This window comes from Fistularia commersonii, chromosome 34 (genome assembly GCF_037954325.1).
Source record: "Fistularia commersonii isolate RoL2024-O1a breed Wild chromosome 34, RoL_Fcom_v1.0, whole genome shotgun sequence".
Lineage (NCBI taxonomy): Eukaryota > Metazoa > Chordata > Actinopteri > Syngnathiformes > Fistulariidae > Fistularia > Fistularia commersonii.
Genome location: NC_141317.1, coordinates 4,795,426 through 4,807,045, shown reverse-complemented (window position 1 = coordinate 4,807,045; position 11,620 = coordinate 4,795,426). Strand labels below are relative to the sequence as shown.

At 44.8% G+C, this 11,620-nt stretch overlaps 1 protein-coding gene across 1 annotated transcript; it reads right to left on the bottom strand.

The window, feature by feature from the left end:
* Positions 1-821: 821 nt before the first annotated feature.
* neurod4 (neuronal differentiation 4) lies at positions 822-2,787 on the bottom strand. Its single transcript, XM_086141601.1, has one exon. It carries the CDS (start codon positions 2,211-2,213, stop codon positions 1,170-1,172), a length of 1,044 nt encoding a protein of 347 aa, XP_085997727.1. The 5' UTR covers positions 2,214-2,787; the 3' UTR covers positions 822-1,169.
* Between the last annotated feature and the right edge of the window lie 8,833 nt (positions 2,788-11,620).

The window sequence follows — 11,620 nt, the reverse complement described above, 5'->3', positions numbered from 1 at the left end:
GGTCCCGCGCTGTTTTTATTGCCGTTTTCAAACCCTAACCGTCGGACGTAAACGTTTAATACGTCGAACGTGACGTTTTCGGGGCGCCTTCGCTCTGTTGTTTTTTTGCGAGCGATCACAGCTTCGCCCTGTGAATCACCGTGACACATAAATATTATAACGGGAAGTTCATGAATACGATTTGGGATTCCGAAAATAACATTCCAGCTATGACTCATTCCGTCACGGCGACGCGTGGTAGTGCAAATACAAAACAACGTCACCTGACCCAGAAGGCTGGCTTTTTTACCCAACGTATGTAAAGCCGACGAAAAGATGTTGCGTTTGCTAAAATTCCATATCGCTTATTGACTTAAAGGTAACAACCAGATCGGCATGGAATAACAAAAAAAAAAGCACATGGCAAGCACGGTTACTATGGAAATAGCATATAATATAAGAATATTTATTCAAATAAGTGCGAAACAGCTAAATATTTACAACAATTCAATATAACAAAACATGACATTAAGTGAAACAAGTACCTGAAAGACCTCAAATAAATAATTTAAATACAGGATCGCCGCCAGTGACCGATAACGAACAGAGAGGAAGATGAGACAAAACTGTGCTGAAAGAATATTTGTAAAAAAAAAAAAAAAGGAAACAGACATTATCAAAATAAATATTAAATAGGAATATAAATAGATGCATTGCTTTTCTTCCGGTAAAGGGACGGTGGCTGTAGGCCTCAGTGCACAATTTCACCTGGATGATATATTTTTTCATTTCGGTTGATAGCTTGCTTGTTTGTTTCGTTTTGGTTTGGTTTTCCCCAATCCTTATATTAATTTCAAGTTTAATCTGTACCAACCGAGATGGGTGCCGGGGGGGGGGGGGAGGCTCAATTTGGAAGAAAATTAGGATCCAAATATGGACACGTAATAATAACAGTAAAAAAAAAAAAAAAAATTGACAAAAAACAGAAATAAATAGAATATTGACAACTCTAGCGTGTGCTTGTATCAGGTAGATTGAGTTGAGGTGATGAGTCTCTATCTGAGAAATGCTCTTTTCGAGTCCTAGACAACACAAATGGAAACCAGTTCGTCTCTAGAGTCGCTGCCCTGAACGTGGACTTTACGGCAGTTTTTTTGCAGAGGCCGCGCTTCTCGTGCTCCTGTCGCTTCTCAGATGGTGCCCATCTGAGAGCTGATCAGGTGAGAGGAAGCGAAGGAGTCAAAGGCCACGTCCAGGGGCAGCTCGTAACGGGACGCCTGAAAGAGAGGGTGGCCCTGATGCCCCGCGGGTGCGGCGGCGGGATAGTGATGGGACGAGAGGTAGTGGGCGTGGTGGCCGGGGTGTAGCGTGTAGTTCCTCTCCGACTCCTGTGGCGAGGGCTCCTGCTTCAGGGCAAAGTTGCCGCTGATGCTGAGCGGGGGTGTGAGCGGCCCGTCGTACGGCGGGGTGTTGCTGCTGCACTCGTTGGGCGAGGGGTTGTCGAAGGCCGGCCCCTTGAATCCCTTCATATGGAGGAGGTGGGAAGCCTCGAGGGAGCCGTAAGGGGGGCTGGGGAGACCCGGGGACGGGTAGCTGAGGGCGTGGCCGGCCTGAGCCCCCGCCGCGCCCAACCCGGGGCCTCCGCACTTGTCCTCCAGCTTGTTGAGCAGCACCGGAGCGGGTCCCAGCTGCAGGCAGCCGGCCACGAGGTTACTGGTGGGCTGAGACAGACCTTTGCACAGCATCTCCACGAAGCAGTGGCTCTCCGTGGACTGGCCGCTCTCCAGCACCTCCGAGAGAGCCCAGATGTAGTTTCGGGCCAGCCGGAGGGTCTCGATCTTTGACAGCTTCTGCGTTTTGGAGTAGCAGGGCATCACCCTGCGCAAATTATCCAGGGCGTCGTTAAGTCCGTGCATGCGTGAACGTTCCCTGGCGTTGGCCTTCATGCGCCGGGCGCGAAACCTCTCCTGCCGAGCTTTGGTCATCTTCTTCTTCTTGGGGCCTCTCCTTTTGGGACCCTTGTCCCCGTCGGGTCCGGCCTCCTCCTCGTCCTCCTCCTCTTCCTCCTCCATATCCTCGCTGCCCAGTTCTGTGCAGGAGTGGATCAGGCCGTGGCGAGCCCTCATCTCGGGGCTCTCCTCGCCGTCCTGAGAGCTGCCGTCGTCCTCCAGCCACCCGAGGGAGCTCACCAGCTCGTTCACGTCCCCACTCTTGCCGAACGGTTTGGTCATCATTTTTTTATCTGAAAAATAAGAGCACAAATATGGGGGGGGAGAAAAAAACTGAATTAATGAATATTTGTATTATAGGACATTTTATTTTCTCCGCATTGATTGGTGGAGCTGCGGAGGAAATACAACACGCTCCTTTCAGCACTACACTGTGGACAGCTCACATCATTCCAGAGGTGTGTGACGTGGGATGGAGGTGATGGATGGAAAGGAAAAGAGAAATGTTTTTTTTTTTGGAGTGATGGGGGTTGGAAAGGGCTAAAGGATCCCCTGCTGTTACGCAGCAGTCGACGCTAGACGCTGTCAATCTGGGACAACACGGGATTTACTCAGCAAATAAAGCTCGAAGATTAAATAGGCAACACGGGCTGTTTATAACCGTAAAAGCAGACATTTTTAAGTCCTATTTTATGATAAAAAAAAAGAAATGAACTATAAATCTGAAAATTGTCTCAAAGGAATTTTTAATCAAAAACAAAAACATATTTTTTTTTGGAAAACTCAGACCCCGAGGGGAAATTTTTGCTATTGTTTTGAAAGGGGGGGGGGGGTTAGAAAACAAAAATGCCCCAGATAGTTATTGTGCAGCAATGCGTAAAAGTGGCACAGATTTCTCCGATATATGAATTCAGAACTTTTTTTTTTTTTTTTTAGGCGGGCTCAAGATTACATCCAGAATATCAAATACAATAAAATACATAAATCAAATACAATGCAATTACTGAACGACCTGGAATTAAAGAAATGAATAACATTTTCTTTCAAAGCAAAGAGAAAAAAAAAGTCAAACTCACCTCGGTTTTTTTTTTTTGTTTTCTTTTTTTTCTTGTTTTTTTATTCAGTCTTGGTCAGTGTGGAAAATTTAAAAAAATCCGCGTGATGGTCTCTCCTGTGCGTGTCCCCCGGCTCTTCCCTCACACGGCCACGGACGCGCACGGAATCTTCATCATCGAAGTGGCACGGCCGGGCTGATATTTTCGCCTTTAGCCCCCTTGCAAGCCCCTCCTCCGTGTGCCCCACCCACGATCCAGTCCCATTCAAACACGCGTGGCAGTCTCGTGGCCCCCCGAGACACCCCCCCCCTACCTCCCCACGCACACACGCAACATTTGTGAGAGACAGAGAAAGCGCGCACACGAGTGCACACGACTCAACGAGGGCTTTATTGGTAAGTCGGAAAGGCGTTTAAAGAGTTCTGTAGGAGAAACCTTCATCATCATCATCATCATCATGAGGAGGAAGGGGGACACTTTGCGTGGGTCTGATGCCCCACTGGTGAATTCACAATAAATCCACGCAGCCAGATATATTTTGGTCCACGCACACGCTGCCAGCACTTGTGAGGGAAGGAGATGCTTAGAAACCTTCATCATCATCATGAAGATGAAGATGAGGAGTGAGGATGACGAGTCTAAAGAATTATTTATTTTTTGTCCACGCACACGGGACTGATATTTCAGTTTTTTTCCTCATGAGCGAATAAAACAAACGTGTAATATCAGTAATAATCTGATAATAAGTGTAATAACGGCTTGTTGTTACAAAGTGGCGGGACGTGCGTTGTGTTTTTCGCCATCTCAACACACTTTTAAAAAGTTTTTTTTTTTTTTTTGCAGGCGGGAGTGTGTGTGTGTGTGTGTGTGTGTGTGTGCGGGGGGGGGGGGGGGGGGTCTGCGATTTTAATTCCAACGCCAAATTCCGTTTAAAACCATAAATACCCGTGAAGGACCAGAGTTTAGAAACTGGATTTTCACGCACGGAAATGTGGGACAAAAAAAAAAAAAAAAAAAAGAATCACAACGTTGTGTTTTGCCATGGGCGTGTTAACTACATTAATCGATTGTCTATCTCTTCATTAGTCGGTTGGATTAGGAATTTTCCACTTAATTACACACCCAGTGTTCGCCCGCTCCTCGCCCAGTGCGGAGACGCGCTTCCATGCGCGCGCATTTAAGTGATTTTGACAGCTTGGTGCGGCGAGAGCAGGTGTGTGCGTCGTGCGCCCCACCGTTCCATTGTTTTCCTCTCTTTCGGCGTCGTGTCCCGCACCCCGTCCCCAAGCATTGATTCGATTGGTGTACTGACATTGCCAGGTAGATTTGAAATAAGAAAAATCAGGGGGGGTCATGCGTTATTACGCATTAAGAACGATGTAATAACGCTGTAATACGCGCGTAAAGTTGTTATAACCACCCCAGGTGGATGAATTGCAAGGAAAAGGCGAGTTTATAAGTGTTTTCTTTTAAAGTTTTGTTTATTTGTTTGTTTGTTTTAAAATACGGATCCCATCTCAGTATCGCGCATTCGGGGGGGGGGGGGGGGGGGACGACTACAAATGGTGCGGGCCCCCTTTGCGTGGCGCGCCGCAACGCCGCGGGAGTCCCATTGTCACCGCTGGCGGGGGTCTCGCGACTCGCACGTGCCCCCGCATTGATCCCATTGTGCGCGCGACTGCGCACAGCTGTGGCCAAAATAAAGGGACGGGATGCCAACCGCGTCCCCGCGTCTCCAGCCCACGCGTGCGTGACACGCACGGGATTCAAATGGATAAATAAATAAGGTACAATCACGAGATCTAAATCGGCGACGTTTGTCGGAGGAGCGGTGGGGTTCCCTTCTCCAACGATCCACCGAGCGGGGGCTCGACAGATGGCGTGGGGAGGGTGAGTGGGGGATCGTGGGTGGGGGTGGGGGGGGCATCTGTTGCTTGGATGCTTACGCGTCACTCGCTCGACCCCACGATGATGTCTCGTGCTGAAACAGCATTTATCCACCCCACTAACGGCCTAATCACTGCTGGTCAGCGCACTGGCCATAAAGGCATGTGGACAGAGAAGGAGGGGAGCCCCTCACCCTTTGTGAGTGTGTGTGTGAATACACACATGCACACACATGCACACACACACACTCTGCACCCATGTGTCCCCAAGAGCCCACCGAGGCCTCCGCCACACCTGCAGCCTGCACAGGGAATTGAACCTCGCCGTCTCCCACAATCCTAATCGTTTTCCCCAAGTGGCGCGCAAACGGAAAATGGGAATTGCTCCCATTTTTTTTCCTTTCCAGGGGTTAACATAAATAGTCAATCTTCTGGAAAATAAAAAAGGTCACTGACATTAGAGTGTTTTTGACCCGTGCCAAACTTTTTTGACCGGTTTGCGGGACGTTGACCTCGAAAAAAAAAAAAAAGCACAGTTAAATGGGATTTAATTTGGGAGTTATTTGACCTGCAAGGTATTAAAAATTACATTTGGCTTCACTTCTCTTTTGCACAGATCAAAAAGCTATTGTAAATTCAAATAAGTCATTTAACACCTTGGAACAAACGGGTTGCATCTGATGGTTCTAAGCCATTGAACCGCATTAAAAGGCAAATTATAGTTACATAGTTTCACGAGTATCATGAATGTGATGCGTAAAAAAAATAAAAAAATAAAAATAAAGATAGATAGATAGATAGATAGATAGATAGATAGATAGATAGATAGATAGATAGATAGATAGATAGATAGATAGATAGATAGATAGATAGATAGATAGATAGATAGATAAAATTTGAATATCTTCCTTTTTTTCCATGCTGGACCCCAAATCTGCACGCTTCATCATACCCACGCTATATACAGTCAGTCAGTTTATTAAGATTTGTGCAAAAGAGTGCGAAACCTACATGATTAAGTTCTGTTGTTGCCATTGATGGGGATAACACCCCCCCACACCCCTCTGCTGCCCTTCTACCCCCCTTTGCAAAAAAAAAAAAAAAAAAAAAACACTGCCACAAGTGAGTTGTCTCTCACTCCTGTCCCCGGGGACCAGAAGCGGAATGGGAGGGATTCATGCGCTGCGCTGACAGATGGGTCCTTGTTCCTGTCTTTTTCTTCATCTCCCTCCTTTGCTAAAACACAGACACACTCACACACCCCAAGACTGCACCAACACAATAGGAATTAAAGCTCTACACACATGCTCCCCGCGCCACTCCTGAAAGCTGAACCCCTTGTAGTGATCATAAAAGATGGAAAGAGAGAGAGAAAGAGAGAGAGGGCACTGATTTGTGCAAAAGTGGGTGTGCACGCCGTTGGGGGTGGAAGGGTGATGAGATTGTGTTGCTATCCGGCTGAAATGAAAAGTTGGATTTGGATCAGCTGTTTGAGATTTTGAAACACTTTGAGAAGTTTATTAAGCAATTCTGGCAAGTTTTTGTCGAAATTCTCCAACTTTAATTCAAAATTGTCTGCCTTTTTTTAGTACTTTGCAAGTGTGTGTGTGTGTGTGTGTGTGTGTGACGAAGTCCCAGGGCTCTGTTCTCTCAATTTGCTGTGCACTGAGGCTGAATGTGGTCACATAGCAGACTTTCCTGAGGGAGAGACCGACAGGGCCGCTGACTCTGACACACACAGGAGAATGTCACTGCCACACACACACACACACACACACACACACACACATATACACTCACACAGTGGGGAAACATGTATATAGAAGCTAGTTTTGACCGGTTGGTTTTCCTGTAAATATTCACTTTTGACATGAAACATCACATTAAAACTAATCTCTCAGCACACAGAAATCAATGAACCTTTTCTCCGTGCTGTTTAAATCTCATTGCAAAAATGTTATTATTTATTTTTTTGTTTTAATCTATAATTTTTTGCTACCCATCTGACTCAATTGTCTGGTTACTATAATGTGTTTATTGTTATTTATTCATTGAATTATCACACTTATCTGGATGGAAAAGTAACAATGTCATTTAACAGGGAAACACGTTTCCAGACTGTACATTTGACAGTTAACGCTTTTAATAGTGAATCTTTACCGTGGACAGCGAAGTAGCAGTTTCACTGTACAGGGAAACACATTTACAGATCATGCATATGAAAATAAAAATGTTGAATGCTGATTCTTTCAGCTTTTCCCGCTGCGCCGCCGGAAACTCGTAGGCACTCGTAGGCTTTGTAAACAAACCCAGATGACACATGATAGTAGATTCGTGAGAAGATTGCCTGGGAGCCTAGTGTACAGTTCTGCTTGAGTAGCATAAAAAGTCTTGAAAGCGGGCTGCTGCTTCTAGGAAGCTATAATGTCAACATGCAAAGTGAGCTCTCAGATCTAGTGGCATATCATCCATGCAACAAAAGCAGATTGTCTGAAGCTTTATTTCGTTTTTTTCTTGTTTTTTTTTTTCCCCTTTAGGCTAATGGATTTGGAAAACATTCCAATCGGGTAGATAGCTACAAAATGGGAATTTGGCTCGGGGGCAATTCTCACTAAGTGGGGAGAGAGCCATGAAACAAAGGTGCCTGTGGTTTCATATTCAGGATACTTTACAACCTCTGTCCCAGGACATCAACAGTGTTTTTGGGTGTGCTGTTAGAGGGGGCAGAAGAAGGGGAGGAGGATCCATCTGCCATGTTGCAGTCCTCAGGGAGACGGGTGTATCCCAGGGGTGTTTTGGAGAGAGAGGGGCTGAAAGGATTACACCCAACCACTAATCAACGGCGGTAATCTGTGGGCCCCCATACAAAATCCCCTCCGATCCAAACAACAATTTGGGACAAAACATAATACCTCAGACAACATAGACATCCATCTATGTTGGAAAAAGCTGAGGAATAAGAGGGGAGACGAGACGTTTTCGATCGGTAAGGATCATCCGAGGAGGTGCGATTGGCACACAGCTTCAGTGTCCCTGTGATCAGGTGCAAGTGTCCCACAAGTGGCCTCGTCTGATTCCCAGTGTGACCATTATGCAAATATAGCATCTAGGCAGGCCCGCAACATAAATTACTCCAACGGATAAAAGCACTTGCCTAATGACATCAGGTCGTAATAGCGTTCGCTTGCGACGCTTTTTAGATTGCGCGATGCAAAATGACAAATTATGTGATTCACGTTCTTACGCGAGGCCGTTTTAAGAAAAAAAAAACAAAAAAAAACAAACAAAAGAAAACAGGAATTAAAATGAACTCATCTGAGCTCGTGAGCCGGCTGGCTTCGACCCAGCGGGAGTCTAAAGATACAGAGCTGTTGTTTCCAACCCGAGGAAAACTAGCGGGGGATCACTTTGCCACAGGTTTTATGGTCCCTTGTCAGTATGGTTTTGATGTCTGGGGTCTGGGTGGAGTCTGAGCCTGGTAGCGGTGGATTTAAGGCCGGACTATAGAAGAAGCTGCCTAATGATGATGCCAGTCCTCCAGGGCATAGGGAACTGGAGCATCCTGGCCCGCATCTCCTCTACCTCCTGCAGTATGCCCATTGGCTAGACAGCCTCTAAGCTCCTGTGCCCGTAGCCTCATTGTTTCGTGGCCCCGCACTGTCAATATTAAGCCTGGCTAATGTGATCTAGAGGCAGCTGGAGCGGCCCTGATTATTACCATGACACAGCCAACTGAGGGGTGTAATGTCATTAAAAATAAATCAGGTGGTTTGGAGCTTTACCATCGCAGGGCAGACATGAATGGCATTAGACGGGAGAACTGCTATAATTTCATTAGTCAGGTGGGGAACCTCGGAGGATCTGTTGAGACATTTCCTTTAAGTCGGAGTAATTGAATCCGTGCTCGCAACACGACGCACAAAACGACAAAAAATGGGAAACTGTGATGGAAATTTGTCGAAATTAAGTGTCCGATTTTTGGGGGGGAATCATGCGCCAGACGTGTTGGGTATTATGCAAATACCTGAATATCGTAATAGGATAATATTTCAATTTACTAATTACTGCCCAATGACGACAGCAGGTAATCTATTTGAAAGCAGACATATAGGATATTGCTGTTGTTATTAGCCTCTTGCGGTGGATTATTGTCGGAGATGATGAGAAAAACGTAATTTTTTGTATTTGCAGAATGTATATCCTTTAAGTGGTGTATGTTTGCTGAATGCTGTCATGGTATTATGTATTATGGCATGAGTCAATTCGGTGACTCCATTTAATCCATTTTCAGTTCAACACGTCTGCGATAAAAGATTAATTTGTATTTATATGGCTTCACGTGGGTCATATAGCCCCATGAATATTGTATATTCAGCTGTGCAACGCTCATTTTTTAAAATTCTAGACACGCTGATGTTAAACCAAATGGAATGCTCGTCTGTTTTTTCTTTTATTTCATTTTTCCAATATTTTGAAATCCATTTCTTTTTTTCAGTCTGTGTGATTTGTGGTCATTCTGTATGTTTTGTATGCGCAGCATGCATCTTTTTTTCCAGTTGCACGATTGTGCACACTGTCTTGGAGGTGTCCCCTTTCGAATGTCACAAAAGCCAATGCATGCAACTACTGCAGAGCGGATACTGATTTAATTTGTGTATGTCTGTCAGGATTGACAGGGTGAGACTCCATGCAGAAGTAGCCTCGGGGTAGAAGTGGGGATTGTAAAATCCTGCTGTATAATATTGACATCTAGCGGCAAAAAAATAAAATTACACTCTTTACAACGCCACAGTTCTTTAGTTTGTTTGGCTGATTTCGGCATTGTTGTTTTGAAGGGTATTGGTTGAATTCAAAAGGAAACATTTCCCCTAAGCCTTACAAATTGGAAATATAATGACAATTCATTTTTATAGAGATTAACCATCAATAGAGTACAATGTTACAATGGATATTGTTACAATGTTACAATGACAACAATGGATACGTATTCTCATGGGCATGTGCGTGTTTATTGTTGAATGGCTTATTTTCAGCATATGTTTGTGTGCCCGCGATTTAAAAAAAAGCAAACAAAACGCCTTTGCTCTTTTAGATTTCCACATGGCTGAATATCAACTACTCAACGAACACTGGGTGAACGGAGAATAATGGAAATTGTAGAAGTATTCAGCATGATTTGGGGTCCGTTAGTATCATTTTTGGACCGCAGAAGGCCTTTGATGCGAAAGATTCTGGATGTTTATTGTGGACATTATAGAGGTATGGGATACCGGTCGGCTGAAAAGCAATTTTGGAAAATAGACTGCCGTATGTGTAGCCAATTGATGAAACTGGATTTAGAGTTTAGGGAGGTCAAATGCGGTACTGCAGTCATCCGTGGGTAGTCTAAATGTCTTGAATATGATATTAAGGGGACCTGAAATTGATACTGAGAATATAGTTAGATGGAGGAAGTGGCTTCGCTCTGGTGACCCCTGAAGGGAGCAGCTGAAAGCATTAATAATGCATTGCTAGATTGACCTGCAAATATAATAAATATAATATTCATGTTTTAAGAAACATGATTTTTATATTCTTTTTTTCAAAGCTGAAAAATGATTGAGATATTAAACTGAAAATCTGTGTAATGTCAATGATTACGATATACTTATGGAAGTTCACTTAAAAAACAAAGGTATCTTTAGAGAAATCATATTTAAGTTGTTTAATTAAGATAACATGTCACTCCCCATGGTACATTAACGTCTTTTCGTAAAACTTCAGTCTTGTCTGACTATTTTCCCGATTCTCATATCGTTTTTCTCATCGATTATTCATCTCTTTCTGGGTATGTAGAATCTATGTCAGCAACTCTCCAACTAACTCAGAGGAAGTATCTGGGGAACAGATATATTAGGTAAAATAGAACGACCTATTAATAGTTATGCAGTTTGAGCCTGATGGCAGTGAAACTTGACAGAAACCCTTCTTGTTGGTCCTTCTCCCTTTTATTTGGGACAAATCTGTCCCAAATAAAAACTTGTACTTGGAGAAATACAGCTGCGCCCTGTTGTTTTTCTTTCCATCACCCCTTTCACTCCACACCCAAAGGTTAAATCCGTCCACCTCGTACACTCTGCATTATTTACGCGCAAGCTGCTCCATAGACATACAGTACCTGCGCCTTCTGCCAGCCAGTCCGTGAAGCAGCAAACGCAGCAGCAGCAGCATCATCTTCCCCCCTGCTTTCCTCATGGCCCCACCTCTTCGCAGGATTTGCCACTGACACACTTAACATCTTTACATCTCTTCACAGCAGCCATACGAGCAGCCGCTGCTGAAAGCTACGTCCAGGAAGACCGGCGCAGGTAGAGAATGGCACCTAAACGAGAACCTTCAGTCAAGAAGAGTCCTTCACCGGTGACCCAACCGAGACTGGGACCCCCTTTTCCCTGCATGCCCGTTACTCCTTCAGCTCCAAGACAAGCCCCAGAGCAGAAGCCAAGGATGCTGCGACCCTCTGATTCCCCATTTGATCCGAGTACTTTGGAGGTAAGTGGATGAAATTGCCGATTACAATTTGTGACAAAGATAATGTGGTGCATTCTTTATGTCTGTTTAACAAGCTCAAGTAACAAGTTCATTGTGAATTGATCGGTCGTAGCCAACGCGGTCTCGCCCAAACATAAACAATAGCGATCTGTTCTCAGATGATGAAAAAATATCACATGAATGTATGACTCTGAAGCTAACCAGACAGAAACAGCTGTCA

What these genes read in the sequence shown, in the direction of transcription:
- neurod4 (XM_086141601.1), bottom strand. Translation starts at nt 2,213, where the DNA reads ATGATGACCAAACCGTTCGGCAAGAGTGGGGACGTGAACGAGCTGGTG.